This window comes from Lontra canadensis, unplaced genomic scaffold, assembly GCF_010015895.1.
Source record: "Lontra canadensis isolate GAN:19392208 unplaced genomic scaffold, GSC_riverotter_1.0 scaffold3, whole genome shotgun sequence".
In the NCBI taxonomy this organism is placed as follows: domain Eukaryota; kingdom Metazoa; phylum Chordata; class Mammalia; order Carnivora; family Mustelidae; genus Lontra; species Lontra canadensis.
The window spans coordinates 15,901,735-15,923,286 of record NW_022630997.1 but is presented as its reverse complement, the minus strand read 5'-3'; the positions used below and the strand labels follow the sequence as shown (position 1 = coordinate 15,923,286).

Below are 21,552 nucleotides of genomic sequence, written 5' to 3'. Positions count from 1 at the left end.
TTAAAAGAAACTAAAGCTGGGGCCTGGGTGGCTCAGTCAGTTAAGCATGGGACTCTCATTTCAACTCAGATCATGATACTGGGTGATGGGATTGAGCTCTTTGTGAGGCTTTGTGCTGGTAGGTGTGGATCCTGTAGCGTTCTCCCCACCGCCCCACCGCCCCCCCGTCTGCCCCTCCTCCCCTGCTCCCGTGCTGGTGCTCTCTCAAGAAAGAAAGAAAGCAGGACGGAAAAGAAAAGAGAAGAAACAAAAAGGAAAGGAAAAGAGAGAGAAAGAAGAAAAGAAAGAAAGAGAAAGGAAGGAAGGAAGGAAGGGGGGAAAAAGGAAAGGAAAGAAGTTAAAGCTTTTTGGAGAAATGGCTGATTCTAGTTCTGAGGCAGGAAAATATACACAATGAGCCCATAACATCTTTTTTTTTTTTTTTAAGATTTTATTTTATTTATTTGACAGAGAGAGGGAGATCACAAGTAGGCAGAGAGGCAGGCAGAGAGAGAGAGGAGGAAGCAGGCTCCCGGCTGACCAGAAAGCCCAATGCGGGACTTGATCCAGGACCCTGAGATCATGACCTAAGCCGAAGGCAGAGGCTTTAATACACTGGGCCACCCAGGCACCCTATAACATCTTTTTTTTTTAAAAAACGGTTTATTTATTTGAGGGAGAGTGGGAGAGGGAGAGAAAGAGCATGTGCCCAAGTGGAGGGAGGGACAGAGGGAGAGGGAGACAAGCAGACTCCCCACTTAGCTAGGAGCCAAAGGTGGTGCTTGATCCCAGGACCCTGAGATCATGACCTAAGCTGAAATCCAGAGTCTGACACTTAACCAACTGAGCCACCCAGGCACCCCAAGCCTATAACATCTTTTTATACCAGAAAACAAGGAATGGTAAGGGTCATATCAGCAGACCCAGGAGAGTCTCTATTTTAGAGGCTTCTACCAGCCAAAGATGGGATTATATAAGTATTAAGAAAAATAACAACTGCAATGGATTGAAACACATCAAATATATTAAAATCCACGTGTGCCTAATAATACTTAAAAAGGCAGACATCACACTGATCATCTTCAGAAGATTTGATGATTTATTTTTCTTGAAAAATAGTGAATAAAGGAAAAGAACCACACATTTAATCTGCCTTTCCTATATAAACTAAGGATTTCTAGCTAAACAATGATAAGGGACGATAGAATAGTTTTTGGACCCTCATTAGGAGATAACTGGATCTAGCAATCGTCGCCATGGCACAGCCAGCCATGAGTTTACCACCTCTAGCTCTAACCTTTGGCATTTACAGGAAACACCAAGGACAGAGGGACATGCTAAATGATGGCATGGGGATACAATCAGCAAAATTCAGACTTTGGGGAATTTTACTGGAAAAACAACCTGGTTCCTTCAATAAGAAAAAAAAAAAGAGGAAGATGGAAAAACTTTTAGATTAAAAAGGCTTAAGAATAAACCAGCAAAACACACTATGTGACCCTTATTTGGATAGTAATTTTTTTTTAAGATTTTATTTATTTATTTGACAGACAGAGATCACAAGTAGGCAGAGCAGGCAGAGAGAGAGAGAAGGGGAAGCAGGCTCCCCGCTGAGCAGAGAGCCCGATGTGGGGCTTGATCCCAGGACTCTGGGATCATGACCTGAGCTGAAGGCAGAGGCTTTAACCCACTGAGCCACCCAGGCGCCCCTGGATAGTAACTTGAACAACTATAGAAGACATTTATAGAAAGTCAGTTTGGGGGTGCCCGAGTGGGTCCATTGGTTAAGCATCTGACTCTTGATTTCTGCTTGGGTAATGATCCCAGGGTCATGAGGTCAAGCACCACATTGGGCTCTGTGCTCAGTGGGAAATCTCCTTGAGATTCTCTCCTTCTCTTTCTGCCCCCACCCTGATGCATGCTCTCCCTCTAAAACCAATCAATGAATCAATCAATCTTTTTTTTTAAAGGAAATCAATTGGGACAATAACTTTAATATTTGATGATACTAAGGATCTACTAACAAATTTTTTTAGGTGTAATGCTTCTAAGCGTAGTTATGTTTTTAAAAGAATACCATTTAGAGATCTGTACTAAAATACTTCTGGATGAAAGGATATGATGTCTGAAATTTGCTACAAAATAATCCTGTGGGGATAGGGTGGGAATTTGGGGTGGGGGTAGAATTATATATGATTTGGGATTGCCCATGGGTTGATAATTATTGAGGCCAAGTGGTGGGTATATGGGAGTTTATTGCATTATTTTCTCTATTTTGGTTGAAAATTCACCTTGACAGGTTATTTGTTGTTTGTTTCTTTCTAAAGCTTAAGTTTCAGACCGGAAGTGGGGGGGAAATTCTTTTACTGCGCTTTGGAGACATCTGAAGCTCAAAGCTGTAGGGTAGGTTGGCCAAGCCCTACTAGATTAAGAGAGAAAGAATTCCTCAGAAACCATCTTCCCCAATACTCAGGTCACCTCTGTACCACATGCTTTCCTTTCTCTGCAGACTGTCTGGTATGGTTGGTGGGTGGGAAGAAGGGTTGAGGTTTATTTGGTTTGGTTTGATTAATTCATCCAGTTTTGTCTGCCGTCAGACGAATCTAATGACTCACTCGGCAGTGGCTTCTTCCTGAAAGTATTAGGGTAAAACCCTGAGCTCTATAATAGACCTGCCCTTGAAGAGTTCCATACTTGGTTACACTTGAACTTGCAGTCTGGACAGGGATAGACTTTTTTTCCCTGTAATAAGGGTAGCACTTGAGATAAGAATTTCTGTTTTCATTGACTTAACTTCTTCCCTGGCTCCAGAAGGTTTCTCTCTTTGTAAACTGGAAACCAAATGCTTTATGTACGTTGGGCCAGGGTAGAACCAGATTCTTCTTTTGGAAGGTGCCAGAGCCACATTCTGTCCTCATGATCTTCCTTCCTCAAGGAAAAACAAAGATGCTTGTTTTGTCTGTACCTCCCGGGCCTGTAAATGCCAAGAATACAATTCTCTCCACTCCCAAAAGCAAACACCAAATAACGAAGCAAAAAAGTTAATCCTAAAGTAGTATGTCCCTCCAGATTTCCAGACTTCTGCAAAGGGGGCAAAATGGCTTTCCTCTTTGGAATTTAGGCAAAACAAGGGCTGTGCTGAAGTTCTTTGATTAAGGAGTGTTCATAGATACAGATGAAACTCTGCTGCAGAGTGTAAGTGCCTGAGCTCTGTTCACCCCCAACAAATGGAAGTAGTGGGTGTGTGCAGCCATCTCCCCCGGCCCAGTCTGGTTGTTGGTCGGTCAAGGGATGTGTCTACCATTTTGATCCTATATGTTAGTTGCTTTCAGTGCTGTGTTAGTCCTTAGCTGTACAGCAGTAAGAAGACTGGAAGTGCTAATAGGAAACAGTATACAACGTGCAGAAATAAGACTAAGAACAAAAACAACGAGGGAGAGAAAGGGGATTGTTTTTATGTAACTGACCATAACCACTAGGAGAAGAAAAAAAGAAAAAATAGACAAGAAAAGTTTCAAGTCTGTGGCAAGAGTACCAGCATCATTAATCTGGTTAATATAGGAGAAGGTGGAGTGTTTGTTCAAGAACTTAACTGCTGGGGCACCTGGCTGGCTCAGTTGGTTTAAGCAACTGCCTGCCTCTCAGGTCATGATTCCAGGGTCCTGGGATCGAGCCCTGCGCCAGGCTCCTGCTTCTCCCTCTCTCTCTGCCACTCCTCCTGCTTGTGTGCTCCTGCTCTCTCTCTTTCTGTCAAATAAATAAATAAATAAAATCTTAAAAAAAAAAAAAAAAGAACTTAAATGCTTAGCTGGTGAAAGTGCCGCTGGTAACTTCTTAGAGACAAGCCAAGGATAGTCCCCTCAATTCCCAGACCGTCCGAGTCTGCCCTGCCGCCCTCAGAGCAGGTGGTTCTGTGGCTGATGTGATGGCCGCAGGGGCAGTCGGAGGAGCTCCCACTGCATGTCAGAGGTAGGAAGGAGGAGTTCTTCTTTCTCATTGTATTTTTTTAAGCATACTAATAATATAGAAATCCATTTTGGAAGTTAATGATTCAGACTCTATGAATAAAGTCCTCCGTGACCACACGACCCAATCTCAGGCCCTTCCCCATACCACTTTATCTGGTCGGTGTGCTTCCTGGCACCCAAACAGACTCTTTCCATGCATTCACCTTCTTTTGGGGACCTTTAGAAGTGGTTTGGGTTTGTATATTTTTTTTCCCTCTTTTTTTGAAGTAAACTCTATCCCCAGTGCAGGGCTTGAACTCACGACCCCAAGATCAGGAGTCCCATGCTCTGGCAAATGAGCCAGCCAGACACCCCATAATTTTTACTTCTTGAATGTGAGTGACACTGTACTGTCCTTCACAACTGGACTTCTTAATTAACTGTGCGTCTTGGAGATCTTTCCATGTCAAAATATAAAGATTTATCTATTTCCTTTTTCCCGCTGCCTATGACTTTATGGTGTGCGTAAGCCGTATTTTAACCATTCTCTTGATGCACATTTAGGTTATTTCTATTTTTTTCACTATCACAGACAGCACACAGATGTTGGGGACGTTCATTTTCGTTCCTCCTTGTGAACATGTTTTGCTCTAGGGCAGATTCGTACTATGATGCGGAATGATTCGGTCACAGAGAAAGTACCGGTTATATTAATACATTCTGCCAGGTGGCCCTCCATAGTGACTGCGCTGCTTGATGGATGCTTGGCAGCTAAATGGATTTTCATTGTAGACCTGCCTAATCTCTTCAGGAAAAAGATGGAAAGAGTAGAAGCATGTGCTTGATTTTAAAGCTTCAAAGCATCTCCTGGCACTGTTTGGGGCTGGGGGTAGGGAGTTGAAATGCTCATAGGGAGTGCAAATTTAAAACTCTCTATAGTTATTTTAGCTTTAAGAACAAAGGGGCCTACCTGCAGGTGGGGGACCCCGTGTGCTGGCTCAGGAGAGTGAGAGGGGCAGAGGTGGGGTTTGCCCAGTTACAAGCCTCAGGGCAAAAGACTTTTCCTTCCCATACTGACAGGTGTCTAAACAGATGGAGCTACTTTAAGAGAAAAGTGAAAGCATCTGCCAGCTTAGGACTCAGGGCTCTCTGGAAATGGAGAGCAAGGACCTGTATGCCCCAGAGGAGAGCACGGCACAGGGTGCGTGGACAGGATTTGACTAGTGACAGCTACACGCTGTGGCAGGTAACCCGTGCTGAGCTCTGTTTGCACTGAGGCATTCACGCTCCTGCAGGAAGAGTGAGTCCCGCCATGGCCCTCTGTATGTGGATGCAAGGCGAGGGGACCCACACTGTGGCTCTGGGGGAGCCCCATCACAGGCAGGTAGTGAGCCACTCCTCAAAGCTCTGCCACCCCCAGAGACACAGAGCCACCAGCGGCCCCAGCGGCCCTCCAGCCTCCTACTTCCCCTGCCGCAACCCCTCCTCCAGGCCTCTGAGCTTCTCTGCTTACAAAAGGGATTTTCCTTACACTTCACTATTTGTCTTTATGATCGTGGCTTTGAGGGAGAGGGAGAGCTGGGGAGCCAGAGGTTTGAGAAAATACATAGGGAAACAATTTTGATTCTCTTTCGACTGGCTTTGTGATCCTTGGCGATTCCTTTGATTCTGTGCAAAACCTAGAAGGAATATCCTTTACGGTTCCTTTCAGTTTTGTAAGAACAAACATGTCTCCTCTCTCTTTATTTCATTAAGTGGTTCAGCACGTTCATTTCCCTCTGTCTTGCAGCCACATTTAGCCAAATTAATATCAGACAGAACCAGTTGAGGGAAGCTCTCTAACCAAACATGCAAATTAACTTTTCAAGTCGTGAAACTGCACTCAGAACTTTAAAAAGGTGTGTGTTGGGGGGCAGGGTGCAATTCATTCTCGCTTCCACTATCTGACTGGCTTGGACAAACTTGACAGCCAGCCACCATCCACACCATCCAGCGATGAAGAACTCCGCCTGCTAGCCCCCAAAGCTCGTGAACACACGGCCAGAGACTCTGTTTCCCTCCCTCCCCACCACCACACTATGTTTGTTCTCTTGTTATTTTTTCTTTCTTGAAAGAAAATAGCCTTTCTTTGGAGGAGAGTTGAAACCCTGCGATGGGGATATGGTGCAGTCGTGCGCTTGAGACCTGTTTTTCTGCAAGCGTCTGGTCTGCTGTGCACTCGTGCGGAGAAAGGCAGGGGTGCCAGATTCTGTTGATTTGTACCAGTTGAAGCCTCTAAGCTCTAGAATAACCCATCCTTTCCTCTCCTTGTGTTGCTCGAGTGTTAGACGGGAATAACCCAGGACGTACCTATTTTTTCCTCCTATGTGATGTGCGTGCATCACTGCCCTCAGCTGCTCTCCAGAATTCCTGCACTGGGCCTTGCCTCACCACTGCTGCAAGGCTCTGAGCTGAACCCTTAGCTTTGGCTTGGAGATGGGGAGCAGGGGCCTGCAGGCAGGGAAGTGCTCACTCATAACTTTGCTTGGATTCTTGGAGGAAGGAGAGTTGCTGATCTTTCCCCACAAGAAGAGGGTCTGTGCCACTCAGCCTTTGGTAGGTGCTGTCAGTCGAGAGTAGTGGAGACCTGGAGGAAGCCCTGGGTCTTAGGGTGCTAGGCCAGTATCCTCTGTGCAGTGCCTGGGCTCGTATTCTCCCCAGAATGAGCATAGCGTCTCATGGGTGTGTTACGGGCTCCAGAAATGTAATCTGTGGCAGTGACATTAAGTCCTACATCCTGTGACCTCCTCAAATTTTGCAGGCTCAAGGTACAAATAGACTAAACACACACATTCCCACCCCCTTCCCCCAGCTTGGCTTAGAGCAAGGAGAAGGCACCTGGGCTTTAGAAATTAGGATAGGATTACATGAGAGATCCAGCAGGGGCAATGGGCCAACTCAGTGGCCCCAGTTAGGGGCATCTGGGCGTAGGCCAATGGAACTGACTTTGAACTTTACCTCCTCCACTGCCCCAGCCAGAGCGGGTTCATTCAGCAAAACCTCCAGGTTGTCTCCTCTCACAGGGCGGGGGGAGAGGGGGCCGTCATGAGGCTGCCTGGGCTTGTACAAACTTGGGTTTCAGCCCCCATAAGGATATTTCAGTTCGTGGGCCTTCAGTTGACTTGAAGGGGCAGTCTTCTAATCTCAAAGGAAGACTTTGGAGCCAGCTCTGCCAAGCAGACCGCAGTGGCTGCAGTAGCTGCTTGGGCCTTCTCAGGAAGGAGGGTGGGGTCCGGCGGTTGCCAGATGCTCTCCATGTATCTTGCTTTCATGCTGGGACTCTCCCGAGACAGGAGGACAAACTACTTGACTCTTCCCTATCAGCTGTCTGTGTTGCTGGGGGCATGTCTGGCGCATCTGGCATTTTAGGGAAGAACTGCTAAGCCCTCCTAGCAACTAGCTCTAGCTCTGTGTCTTCATATAGGACATTTGAGCATTCATACAGGACGTTGTCAAACCAGGTGTGATCACTGATGTGATTTGTGAGCACCAAGAAGGCAAGAAAACTGGAGAGAGGTTCTTTAGAGACTATGATGGCTACCCCGTTGTTCAAAAGTTTGACCTGGTTGGGGACGCCTGGGTGGCTCTGTGAGTTAAGCATCCAACTCTTGATTTCAGCTCAGGTCTTGATCTCAGGATTGTGGGATTGAGCCCCCTATGGGGGGGCTCAGCATGGAGTCTGCTTAGGATTTTCTCTCCCTCTCCCTCTGCCCCTCCTGCTTCTCCTGCTCACGTGCTTGCTCTCTCTCTCCCTCTCCCTTTCTTCCTCTAAAATAAATAAATCTTTATGAAGATTTATTTATTTTAGATTGTATTTATTTATTTGACACAGAGAGAGAGAGAGAACAGCAAGGGGAGCAGCAAAGGGAGAGGGGCAAACAGGCTCTCCATTGACCAGGGAGCCCTGTGTGGGGCTTGATCCCAGGACCCTGGGATCATGACCTGAGCTGAAGGCAGACACTTAACCGACTGAGCCACCCAGGCGCCCCTAAATAAATCTTAAAAAAATAAAAAGTTTGACCTCAGAGTTGACAGACTCCAGTCTGCCAGCCAGCTTTGGGCCACCTCCGGTTTTCCTGCTCTCTCTAGAATACCTCTTGAAGACCAGCTACTCATTGACATCTGGCAAATTCAGCCGTGTTTCCTGCCCTTGCCCTTCTCCCTCTCGGAGCACTCACTCAAAAGTGTGTTTGACTTCAGAGGTCCAAGCTTCAGCCATGAGAAACCCACTCTTTTGGGCTCTGGAAGACAACATTAACCCTTTCCCTTCCGACCAGCCATATTAATTCTGGGATAGGGTGTGGAGGAGGGTGGAGCGTTACTTTCTGAACTCTTACACAAAAACATCATGGGGACTATACTTTCACACAGAATCGTAGACTGACAGTCATTTTCCAGAGTTGGGATGAATTAAGAACTCTGGAAGAATGTATTTGTTCCTCAGTGTTTCAAAGGCAGCACTAATTATCTTACAAACAATGGCTGTTTTCTTCTGCAACCTATTTCCCTAGATTTTGCTAACTTCTTATATCCCACACAGTCCAACTTTGAACGACCAAGACTAAGGCTGGGTGTGTAGAAAGTGGGAGTAGGGTGAGGGCCAGTCTGAGGTGGGTTTGAGACCCACACTGGGTGTAGAGATTACTTAAAAATAAAAATCCTTAAAGAAAGAATAAAAATAAAAATCTTTTTAAAAAAGTATTTATTTTGGGCACCTGGGTGGCTCAGTGGGTTGAGCCTCTGCCTTCGGCTCCGGTCATGATCTCAGGACCCTGGGATCGAGTCCCGCATTGGGCTCTCTGCTCCGCAGGGGGCCTGCTTCCCCCTGCCCCGCTCTGTCTACGTCTCTGCCTACCTATGATCTGTCTGTCAAATAAATATATGTAAAACCTAAAAAAAAAAAATTTATTTATCTGACAGAGAACGTGCACAAGCAGGGGGAGCGGGAGAGTGAGAGGCCCAATGCGGGGGCTCGATCCCAGGACCCTGAGATGACGACCCGAGCCAAAGGCAGATGCTTAACTGACTGAACCACCCAGGCGCTCCAAAAATAAAAATCTTAAAACAAAACACTGTACTTCCATACAGCCTTCCTCTTGCCACGGAGTTGTTAGTGGGGACGGAGACCTAGAGTAGTGAAACCTTTCTCTCAGCTAAGCAAGGCGCAGAACTATACCTAGCAGTTCTGGGGGCTCTTTTTGCCAGCTGGAGTGGTATTCCCCTCGGTGGCTTTGCCAAATAGGCAGCAGCTGAGGGAGGTTTCTTGGTGGCAGAGCTCAGAGGAAGAGGGAGGGGAATGGAATGTGAGCATCCAGGTCTCACCTGGAATGGCCTGCCTTCAGACTCCGGGAGGCCCCTCTGCTCTGTGGTTTGCGTGGAGGGCCCACGGATTTGCATCCTAATGTCTTGGTTAGGACACTTCAGGGAGCAAGAGAGAGGAAGAGAGAGGGAGCGCTCCCTTCTAACCACTGGACTGAACAGCTGGGCCTCCGACAGAGGCATTATTAGCATTTGAAAACCCCTCTGAAGGGGCTGAGAACTTCCTGGGGTGGGCGCTGGGGCCTGAGTGCTGAGACCCGCGGTGGCTCCACACAGAATGGGGCCGAGCATCCAGGGCATAAAGACCAGACTGGACTCAAGAATGAGCCCATTGTGGCTTTGTCCCAGGCTTGAAAACTGTGACCAAGGCTCTTTCATTGTTAAGAAAGACTGTTTCTTGGCCACAGCAGAGCTAATAAGTCTAGTTCCCCCACCAGGCAGGGCTGGGGAAGAAAACCATGTCCTAGTCTGGAAGGTTGTTCGCATCATGTGCTCTAAACCTTTCTGTGGGTAGTTGTGTGTTCTCCTCCCCCTTCCCTCCTTTTAATTCACTCCTGGTCCCAGAGCAGTGACTGGGTCCGTCTCCCTTTTCTGCCTTAGGGTCTCCCCTTCTAGCTGCCTAAATTAAGCCCCTTCCTAAATGAAGTCTGTACGAAGTATTTTTTTGGTCATTCTTACTTCATGTAAACAGTTTGGGTTTGTAACACATTATTTTTAAGCCAGGGTCAGTTCTGGTTAACAAAAGGTCTTGGCTCCAAACCCTTTCAGCCTTTTTCCTGTTTCCAGCTTATGTTTCTGTCAGGTTTGGCGTATATTTCTATAGACCAGACAGCTAGATGTGGGGCGGGGGTTGAGACCGGGACCAATTCTTTCTTAAACCAGGAGCAATGGTGCCACCTACTGGCTTGTGCTGTGAGCTACAGGCTCTGTGGCGGGTTCTGGATTTCTGTTGGGGGACTAGGATCTGGGCAGGAAGAGCTGTATTGTATTCCAGTACGGGAGTTACATGCAACAGGGGAAAGCAAACTGAACAGACACACTATTTTCTGTTTACAGATAAGGAAGCAGGCTTGGAAATTGTCGTTGGGCAAGTTGCCGAGGGTTATAACTAGTACAGGACAGAGGCAAAGTGAACCTCTTTGGCAAGCACCAAGGTTGGCAAGAACCGGTGGCAAGCACCAGGGTTTGCCAGAGCCAGCTGGAGACATTAGGTCATAACTGGACAGGGCATTCAGTGACCTGAATAGTGAGGATTGTCTTCCCTCTTCAGGTTTCTGATACAGCCCTGCTGATTTGTCAATTTGATAGGACTCTCTGAACCTCTAACGGCTCCTTAACCCTGGTTCACTTGCATTTTTAGCAATGTTAGATAGACAACGGTAGCTGTTAAAAATGAAATTTGTTTTCATCAAATTGCTTTGAAGTTATTGTAGGCAACACTGCTTTTCCTCTTATTTTCCTCATTTAGTAGTAATATGAAATTTCCTTTTTTTGTTGTTCTTAAAGATTTTATTTATTTATTTATTTGAGAGAGAGCATGTGAGCCAGGAGAGGAGCAGAGGGAGAGGGAGAAGCAGACTCTGCACTCGGCATGGAGCCTGACCTGGGGCTCGATCCCACATCCCTAAGATCATGACCTGAGCCGAAATCAAGAGTCAGATATTTAACCAACTGAGCCATCCAGGCGCCGCTATGAAGTTTCCTTTAAACTAAGTTTGTCTAGGTTTTTAAAAGTGAGTCAATCTTTTTTTTTTTTTTTTAAAGATTTTATTTAATTTTTTGACAGAGAGAGACACAGGGAGAAAGGGAACACAAGCAGGGAGAGTGAGAGGGAGAAGCAGGCTTCCTGCCAAGCAGGGATCCCAAGGCAGGGCTAGATCCCAGGACCCTGGGAGAAACAGACTCCCCACTGAGCAGGGGCCTGGTGCGGGACTCGATCCCAGGACCCTGAGATCATGACTTGAGCTGAAGGCAGATGTTTAACTGATTGTGCCACCCAGGCGCCCCTAAAAGTGAGTCAGTCTTAGGAAGAAAATACAGGTAGGTTATGATACAAATGGTAAACAGAAGTGTTATGATGACTCAAAAGTTTGGGAAATGTGGCACTGTGCCCACCATTACTGACTTGTCCCATGACTATGGGCAGTCTCTCTCAGTGATCCTTTCCTCATTATTTTCTACTAATGTTGGTCGTTCAGGTCGTATAGAGCTATAACATGCTGTCATGTGTGGGCATTCTAAGTCCAGTTTCTCCCAGGCCACTGCTTACCCTGAGAAGGTAGTAACCAAGAATCTGGGATCTTGGCCTTGCTTTGCCCACTTTGCCTTTCCCCCAAGATTCCTCCCTTTCACCTACTATATTCTTTCTTCTTAACATCTCTTTGAGCTATAATTCACACACCATGTAATTCACAGTTGTGAAACCATCACCTCAGTGAGCCCCAGAGCATTTTCATCACCCTCAAAAGCAATGTCATACAAGTCACTCCCTGTCCCCCCTAACCATTTTAGCCCTAGGAAACCACTACTCTCTGTCTCCATAGATTTGCCTGTTCTGGACTTTCCCTACAAGTAGAATCACATATGTCCTTTTGTGAGTGGCTTCTTTCACTTAGTATAATGTTTTTAGGGTTCACGTTGTAGCATGTATCAATACTTTATTTCTGTTGCCAAATAACACTCCACTGTGTGCATATACCACATTTTATTTACTCATTCGTTGGCTGATGGACGATGCATCGTTTCTGCCTTTGGGCTATTGTGAATAACATGGCTGTTGTTACCATTCATGTCCATCTGTTTGTGTGGACATGTGTTCATTTCTCTTGGGTAGATACATATGATTGGAATTGCTAGGTCATATGGCAACACCATTTTAATCATTTGAGAACTTGCCAGATTGTTTGCCAAAGTAGCTCCACTATTTTACGTTCCCACCAACAGTGCATGAGGGTTCCAGTTTCTATCCTTACCAACATTTGTTATTGCCATTGCAATTGTAGCCACCCTAGTGAGTGTGAAATGATGCTATCTCACTGTGGTTTTGATCTGCATTTCCCTAACAGCTAATCATGCTGAGTGTCTTCTCATGTGCTTAGTGGCTATTTTTATATCTTCTTTGGAGAAAAGTCTGCTCATATCCTTCACCCATTTTTAAAGTTGGATTATTTATCTTTTTATTATTGAGCTGTAAGTCTCTATATATTCTGGATACCTATCAGATATATGACTTGTAAATATTTTCTTGCATTCTGTAGGTTGCTTTTTCAATTTCTTTTCTTAAAAATTGTGGTTAAGGGCACCTGGATGGCTCAGTGGATTAAAGCCTCTTCCTTCGGCTCAGGTCATGATCTCAGGATCCTGGGATTGAGTCCCACATCGGGCTCTCTGCTTGGCGGGGAGCCTGCTTCCTCCTCTCTCTCTCTGCCTGCCTCTCTGCCTACTTGTGATCTCTCTCTGTCAAATAAATAAATTCATTTAAAAAAAAATTGTGGTTAAATATAAATAACACAAAATTTGCCATTTTAACCATTTTTTAAAGATTTTATTTATTTATTTGACACAGAGATAGAGAAATAGTGAGCGAGAGAGCACAAGCAGGGGGAGGAGCAGGCAGAGGAAGAGGAAGAAGCAGGCTCCCTGCTGAGCAAGGATTCCCATTGCGGCACTTGATCTCAGGACCCTGGGATCACGACCCCAGCCAAACGCAGACACTTAACCTACTGAGCCACAAGGTGTCCCATTTTAACCATTTTTAAGTGTACAGTTAAGTGGCATTAAGTGCATTTACACTGTTGTATAACTATCACCACCATCCATCTCTGGAACTTTATCTTCCCCAGCTGAAACTCTATACCAATTAAGTGCTGACATGAGCTAATTTTTTTGTTTAGGTTTGTATTTATTGGGATGCCTGGGTGACTCAATCATTAAGTGTCTGCCTTTGGCTCAGGTCAGGGGTCCTGATGTGGGGCTCGGTCCCAGGCCCCTGAGATCATGACCTGAGCCGAAGGTAGACGCTTAACTGACTGAGCCACCCAGGCACCCCAAGTGCTAACTTTCCATCTCACCCCTCCTAGCCCCCAGCAACCACCCATCTACTTTCTGTTTCTGTAAATTTGACTACTCTGGTACCCCATATAAGTGGAGTCATTCTTTAGGGAATTAGCTTACTTGGCATAATGTTTTCAGGGTTCATCCATCTTATAGCATGTGTTGGAATGTCCTTTAAAAAAAAAAAAGATTTTTATTTATTTATTTGACAGAGAAAGACACAGCGAGAGAGGGAACACAAGCAGGGGGAGTGAAAGAGGGAGAAGCAGGCTTCCCCCGAAGCAGGGAGCCCGATGCGGGGCTCAATCCCAGGACCCTGGGATCATGACCTGAGCCGAAGGCAGACAACTAATGATTGAGCCACCCAGGCACCCAAAGCATATCCTTTTTTAAGGATGAAAAATAAATACCATGTTTTGTTAATCCATTCATCCATTAATGGGGCCTTGGCTTGCTTCCTTTCTCTGGCCATTGTGAATAATTCTGCTGTGAACATGGGTGTACATGTACATGTTTGAGTCTCTGTAATTCTTTCCAGTATATACCGAGGTGTAGAATTGCTGGATCCTGTGACAAGTCTATGTTTAACCTCTGGAGGCTCCGTAACGCTGTTTTTCGCAGTGGCTGTACCATCCCAGGAGCAGTGCACCCATGTTGAAAGTTTTCCCACAGCCTCACCAGCACTTGTCGTTTTCTGGGTGGTTTTTGTTTTGTTTTATTTTACAGAACCCATCCTAATGGTTGTGACGTGGTATCTCATTGTGGCTTGGATTTGCATTTCTTTTTCCTTTCTCAGTGGTACTGTTTGCAGCACAAAAGGTTTTCATTAATGAAGTCCTGTTTTTGGATCAGTCTTTGTTGCTGGTGCTTTTGGTGTCTATCTAAGAAACCATTGCCTAATTTAAGGTCAGAATGTTTATTTGTATGTTTCTTCTAAGAGTTTTACAGTTCTGGCTGTTACAGTTAGGCCTATGATCTATTTTAAGTTAATTTTTATTTATGGTCTAAGGAAGAGAGCCAACTTGATTCTTTCATATGTGGATTTCCAGTTGTTCCAGTACCACTTGCTGAAAAGACTGTCTTTCCTATATTGAATTGTCTTGGCACTGTTGTCAAAAATTAATTGGCTCTAAGTGTGAGGGTTTATTTCTGGACTCTAAATTCTGTTACGTTGATCAAATGCCTATCCTTATGCTAGTACTACACTGTTTGTTTGTTTGTTTGTTTGTTTTTAAGACTTTAATTTTAAGCAATCTCTCCACCCAACGTGGAACTTGAACTCACAACCCTGAGATCAAGAGTTGTATGCTCCACCGACTGAGCCAGCAGGCGCCCAGTACCACACTGTTTGGATAACTGTAGCTTTGAAGCAAGTTTGGAAATCAGGAAAATTATGTCTTCCAACTTGGTCTTTTTCAAGCTTGTTGCGAGCTCTTCTTGGTCCCCGGCATTTTCATATGAATTTTAGGGTCATCATTTAAATTTCTGCAAAAAAGACATTTGGCATTTTTTTTTAAGATTTTATTTATTTGACAGAGAGATCACAAGAGTAGGCAGAGAGGCAGGGGGAAGCAGGCTCCCTGCCGAGCAAGGAGTCTGATGCAGAACTCGATCCCAGGACCTGGGATCACAACCTGAGCCGAAGGCAGCGGCTCAACCAACTGAGACACCCAGGCGTCCCAACATTTGGCATTTTTTGATAGGGATTGCACTGAATCTACAGATCAACTTGGGGAATGTTAATGTCAACAATATTAAGTCTTTCTGTCCATGAATATTGTGTATTTTTTCATTTATATAGGTCTTCTCTAATTCCTTTCAACAGTGTTTTATAGTTTTCAGAGTACAAGTTTTACATTTTTGGGGTCAAATTTATGCCTGAGCACTGTTTTCTTTTTTACGCTATTGTAAACAAAAATTTTCTTAATTTTATTTTCAGATTGTTCATTGCAAGTGCACAGAAACACAAGTGATTTTTCTACATTGCTGCTGTACCCTGCAACCTTGCTGAACTTGTTTATCCTGGTAGTTTTTCAGTGGATTCCTTAAGGTTTTCTTTGTACAAGATTGTGTCATCAGCAAATGTAGTTTTATTTCCTGTCCAGTTTACCTGGATTTTGTTTATTTTTTCTTGCCTAACTGCCCTGGTTAGAACCCCTAATACAATGTTAAATAGAAGTGATAAGAGTGGGCATCTCTGTTATGTTCCTGATCTTAGAGGAAAATAATTCAGTCTTAGCTATCAAGTGTGCTGTTAGCTGTAGGATTTTTGTAGATGCCCTTTTATAGATTGAGGAAGTTCATATCTCTTCCTAGTTTGAGTGTTTTTATCATAAAAGAGTATTAGATTTTGCAAATACTTTTCTATGTCTATTGAGATGATCATGTGGGGTTTTTTTTTATCTTCATTCTATTGATACATTACATTGGTTTTCTTAGGTTACATCAATCTTGTATTTCTTAAATCCCACTTGGTCATTATGTATAACCTCTTTTTATATGTTGTTGTGTTCAGTTTGCTACTGTTTACTGAGGATTTTTGTGTCTATGCATAAGGGATAATGGTCTCTGGCTTTCTTTTCTTGTAATGCCTTTGTCTGGCTTTGGTATCAGGGTAATATTGGTTTTAATAGAAAGAATCGGCAAGTGTTATCTCTTTTATTTTTTTGAAAAATTTGTGATGAATTGGTATTAATTCTTTAAATGTTTGGTAGAATTTACCAGTGAAGCCATCGGGGGTAAGCTTATTATGGGGTAAGCTTTTGAACTACTAATTCAATCATTTTACTTGTTGCTTTGTTTCTAACTTGTACATCATGCAAGCTACTTGTAAACACATATTTCTGTAAAAGGAGAAGGAATCTGGGAAGAGTGGGCACAGCAGGAATTGGGAAATTTGAAGGTTTCTAATTGGCTCTGGCTAGAGCTGTGCCTTCTCTCCCTTTATCTCCCCATGTCTCCTAGAAGTAGTGTTCCTTCACCTTCATGAATGAATGCTTTTGAAGTTAGGACCAAAAAGATGGAAAAAGTAGTTGGTCTACCCACACCTGACACCGGAAGGGAGTTAGTATTCAGACCAAGACAAGGGAGAGCACAAGCTCTCTCAGGCCTCCCTGGGAGGCTTTGGGCTGTTGTATGTGGATGTGTGTGTGTGTGTGTGTGTGTGTGTGTGTGTGTGTGTGTGTTTTCATGTTCTGCCTTGCCTTAAATATTGATCAAAAGTGAAGAGTCCCCAGCTGTTGAGAATCCCAGATCATAAGTGATAGACTACGATGAAACACTATACAGCTGTTTAAAGAATGAGGTAGCAGGTGCTTGGGAGATGCAGTCAGTTGAGCGTCCAGCTCTTGGTTTTGGCTCAGGTCATGATCTCAGGGTCCTGGGACCAAATCCTGCATCGGGCCCCATGCTCAATGGGGAGCCTGCTTCTCCCTCTGCCACCCCCCACCCCACCCCAAACCAAACGTGTTCCTGCTTGCCAGTTCTGCCAGCCTTCGATAGAAAAGGACAGGCTGCTACTGCGGCTGCTCACTCGGCCTGGCACATCCAAAGACTTATTTGGGATTGGGGAGCCAGCTTGTGTACCCCACCCCAGCTTGTGTACACTCTCTTTCTCTCTCTGACAAAATCTTTAAAAAAAATTTTAAAATGTAGGGACACCTGGGTGGCTCAGTGTGTTAAAGCCTTTGCCTTCGGCCCAGGTCATGATCCCAGGGTCCTGGGATTGAGCCCTACATTGGGCTCTCTGCTCAGCAGGGAGCCTGCTTCCTCCTCTCTGTCTACCTGTTTCTCTGCCTACTTGTGATCTCTGTTTGTCAAATAAATAAATAAAAATCTTAAAAAAAAATTAAAAATGTGTAAAGCAGTGTGCTGCCATTTTGTTAGGAAAACAAGGAGGAGGGACCCTGTAGATGCACACAGGCTGGTAAATGCAGAGTACCTTTGGAAGGGTACCGAACAGAAGAGTCAGGGATAGGGGGGACTTCATACCCCATGGATGTTTTCTTCCTTGTGGCTGTGCTGTCCTCAGCAGTGTTTTTGAAGTACTAAGCCTCTGTGAAGCACAGTGGTGAGGCTCTGAGCTGGCTGCGTTTGCATGTTTCCCTTGGTCAGCCCAGGCATCGTGTCCTGTGATTTCATGGAAACACCCGCCCCTCCAGACTGTCCATCTGGGCAGAGGTGTGTGGGGCACCATCCGGACCTCCATGTACTTGAAGCCTCCAGTGTTCCTCAGGAATCCCTCCATCTGTCTACCTGTGGGAAACCAGTGGCCAAGCTCAAGAGCCCTCCACAGGTGGTTCCTTTCAGAAACACTTCCACCAGCACAGGAAAGGACTGGGACCAGGGCTGTGCTTTCCCAGGTGAAGTGCTTTCACTGACCCCCAGCCTCCCTGAGGACTTCTGGCCACATGGCCCCACATGGAAGCACCTTGTTCTTTCCTGGCAGACCTGATCATGGTTCCCAACCCCAAATAAGTCTTTGGATGTGCCAGGCCGAGTGAGCAGCCGCGGTAGCAGCCTGTCCTTTTCTACCGAAGGCTGGCAGAATTGGCAAGCAGGAACACGTTTGGTTTGGGGGAAATAGCCACAATCTTTCCTCCTGTACGGGCAAATGCTTCCTCTGGAAGATGGGGGAGCTTCCCAGCCTGGGCTTCTCTGCTGGAAGCAAGGCCTCCAACACTCATGTCTGTCCCGCAGAGAACACCTTCTGCAGCGGGGACCACGTGTCTTGGCACAGCCCTTTGGATAACAGCGAGTCGAGGATTCAGCACATGCTGCTGACCGAGGACCCACAGATGCAGCCTGTGCAGACACCCTTTGGGGTAGTTACGTTCCTCCAGGTGAGGCTGGGGCTGGACAGGGGCTCGAGCCTTCTCTGGGGGAAAAGCCTTTGTAGTACAGGAGGGCTTGGGTAGGGAGTATGAAAGCAACAAATTTCCTTGTCTTCTTGCATTTTCTCTTCCCTCTGCTGGCTCATGAGATTCGGATGGTCTTGTTTAGCCTGCTGTAACGGGGGAAGGAGGAAAGGGAAAGGGCCACGGTGGGGTGTGGGGCGGGTTTGGGTGGCTGTAGTTGAGCGGCTAACGCTAACAAAGCAGGTATTTTGGTGAGCTGATGAAGACCCAGACAGCCGCAGGCACGGGACCACCCAGCAGGAAGACAGCTTTGGGCTGGCCTTACCCTTGCCCGGGGGAGAGTGCGCGGCCACCCTGCTGCAGCTGGGTTTGTGATCAGGCTGGGTCTGTGTGAAGGTTCGCTTGTTTCCCTTGAGGTTTACACAAAGGCCCCGCCTCTGAGGAGGAAAGAAAGAACTTTTCCGCAAACTGCTGGGGCCCTTTGGTTGTGGTTCGAAGCTTGAAGGGCCTCAGAATCTCCTGTGTTTACATTCCCTGTGATCCTAACCTAGGCCAGAACATCTCCCTAAACCTACCCTGGCTCCAGAGATGGGGGCTGAGGACCCATTCTGATGTTCACCTCTGCAGTACAGGGCTAGTCATTGTGTCACCCAGACACCTGACCCACTGTAGTAGGACAAGGGTCAGCCCTCAGTGCCCTGTCTGTGGACTCTTCCACCTCCTAAGGAAACCATCCCATTTTGGACAGACAAGCCCCTGACCCTAGATCCTGCCTGTGGTCCCCCGACTTGAGTTGACCCTAAAAGAGCCAAGGCGGTGGTCCTTCTCGATGGGTGGAAGGAATGGCTGTTAACACGCAATGGCATCTTGTCCCTGGGTCTCAGATTGTTGGCGTCTGCACCGAGGAGCTCCACGCAGCCCAGCAGTGGAACGGGCAGGGCATCTTGGAGCTGCTGCGGACGGTGCCCGTGTGAGTACACACCCGCCCTGTGAGGTGGGGCCTGGCTTCCTGGGCCTGGGGGTGGGAGTTCTCCTTACCCCCACATGTGGGCTTCCCTTTACATTGTTTTTCAGGCACTGGTTTTTCACATCAGGGACTCCTGATGGTTCACTCCTTGACAGTCCCTGACTTCGAACTGCTCTCCTGTGTTCTGGGCCTGCACAGGGAAGTCTAAAGGCCCAGCCCATCAGCCCCAGACCCTCAGTTACCATCCTGTCCCCTTTCCTTGTCCACAGCGCTGGCGGCCCCTGGCTGATAACTGACATGCGGAGGGGAGAGACCATATTTGAGATCGATCCACACCTGCAAGTATGTCTTGACTGAGGAAAACCTTTCTAGCACCCTATGCCTAGGCCTCTTCCAAATAATACTGGCTTTCATGCTGGGAAAATGGAGGAGCTTTATTTGTGAATGATCAGAACTCTGGCATGATTTGGAACTTATCTCCTGAATTCTGCAGAGCACGTAGGGAGCAGAGAGCTCAGGCCAGGAAAGCTTGGCTCAGACACATGGTTTTTGGGATTTAAAAGGGGTGGGATTAAATTGACTTTGATAGTACAAAGAGATGGAAATGTATAATACTGAGATTCTTTGGGATGATACTACAATCATAGCTTGGTTGACATCATAAAAAAAGTGAGGATCCGTGCTTACTCTGACACTTTAAAATATAAGAGCAGTTCTCGAGATAATGGAACTACATCAAAGAAGCAAACTGGAAATTGTTTGTACCAGTAAAAAAAATAATAAACTAGAAAAACGGTGGGGGGAAAAAGGATGAATTTAACTGTATGCAAGTCATACATCAATAAACCTGACTTTAAAAAAAAGTAAGATCACCAGCTTTTCACTATAGAACATCGATACAGCATGTCCAGTATTCATCCTCCCATTTCCCCCTTCAAAAAACATAGACCTTCCTTCAGGGAGCCACCTCCCTACTGCCAGCACCCTCTAACACCCAGGATGGGTGATACTGACCCCATGCCCCAGCTGTAGTAGGTTGTGATTGGCCAAGTGATCACACACCCCTTTTAGATACAGCTTCAGCTTGGGCCATCAGAACTCCTGGCTCCCCTCCTGGGCAGGATGGCGTTCCTAGATATATAAAGGAAGTCTGTATACAGGCAGGCGTGCAGTTGCCCACTCACTGTGGCCCAGCTGTGCAGGGACATCTTTGACTTCTTAGAAGAAACATGCCTTGCATACAAGTTAATTTTGAAAACCACTAGAGCATATCTTCCTTCCTAATGGGCCACTCATGAAAGAGGGCAGTAGACGGCTAAGAACGTTCCTGACATGTATGCACTTCCTTCTACTTCCCCTGACCAGTTGTAGGCCATTGCCATCTCTGAACCTTTCATGTCTCTCAAAGTCCAGCAGGCTGTGGGCAGCCGCCAGGAGCTCCATGTCCTCCAGGAGGGACTCGAGGTGGCAAGGGAAAGGTAGCAAGCAGACATACAGCCAGCAGTGCCTGGGGGTTCTTTACTGTAGACCTGTTGTGTTCTGGGGCAGAAGCCCTACTCATTCACACATGATGCTCCTCTATTTTCCTAGTGTCTTTAACACTGAAGTTTTCAAGTTGCTGCCAGGATCCTCTGTTACCTCTACGTTAAAGTTGGTTTCCCTATAGCTTCTGCTTATGCAAAAACCAGGAACCATGAAGGCTACGTTTCCCCATGTCCTTGTTCTGCAGCTACACTGGGATCCAGCATGGGGCACCGTGGGCTGTTGGTTATCCCTGGTCATAAGTGCCAAACACTAAGAAAGAACTTGGTCATTTGACTGGTAGGGTAAGCGGCCCATCCTTTGCATGCCAAGAACAGTTCTCCATCCTAGTCTTTGGGCTCTGCTGAGAGCAGCCAGCAGGATCCAGAACACCCAGTGGTCTTTAAAAGCAAGTGGTGGGGGGAAGGGGCTGGCTCAGTAGGTGGGGCATTTGACTCTTGATCTCAGGGATCATAAGTTCGCGTGCCATGTTGGGCCTGGAGTTTACTTAAAAATAAAAAGATTAAAATTAAAAAAAAAAAAAGTAAGCAAGGGGACATCGGTGAGAAAGCCCAGTTTTTTTTTGTTTTTTTTTTTTTCCTGGTGGCCCTGTGCACCAAGTGGGAACTCTTCAGTGCTCATCTGTAGCTGTCTGGGGCCTGCTTGCAGGCGGTTCATTGTAGAGCTGTCTTCTCTTCCTTTGCTCTGAGCTCCGCTGCCAGCCAGCTGTGTGCTTTAAAAAGTCCCTTTAACATCTCTGGGGCCTAACTCTTTCTTTTTTACTTACAAAATAAATGGGCTGAACTAGTTGAGTCAAGGGGCATCCTCAGCTCTTTGCTTAGGTGAGGGGCCTCAGGGCAGCCAGTGAAAA

The 21,552-nt window shown here is 46.2% G+C and overlaps 1 protein-coding gene across 2 annotated transcripts in view; it reads left to right on the top strand.

Annotated features, from left to right (window-relative positions):
- The window catches only part of SUFU (SUFU negative regulator of hedgehog signaling), a 113,384-nt gene that overhangs the window by 58,378 nt on the left and 33,454 nt on the right, over nt 1-21,552 (top strand). For both annotated transcript variants that reach the window (XM_032881304.1, XM_032881294.1), the window contains exons 4-6: nt 18,036-18,178; nt 19,078-19,163; nt 19,430-19,502. In XM_032881304.1, the coding sequence (XP_032737195.1) occupies nt 18,036-18,178; nt 19,078-19,163; nt 19,430-19,502 (302 nt within the window). The remainder of the gene's footprint in view (nt 1-18,035; nt 18,179-19,077; nt 19,164-19,429; nt 19,503-21,552) is intronic.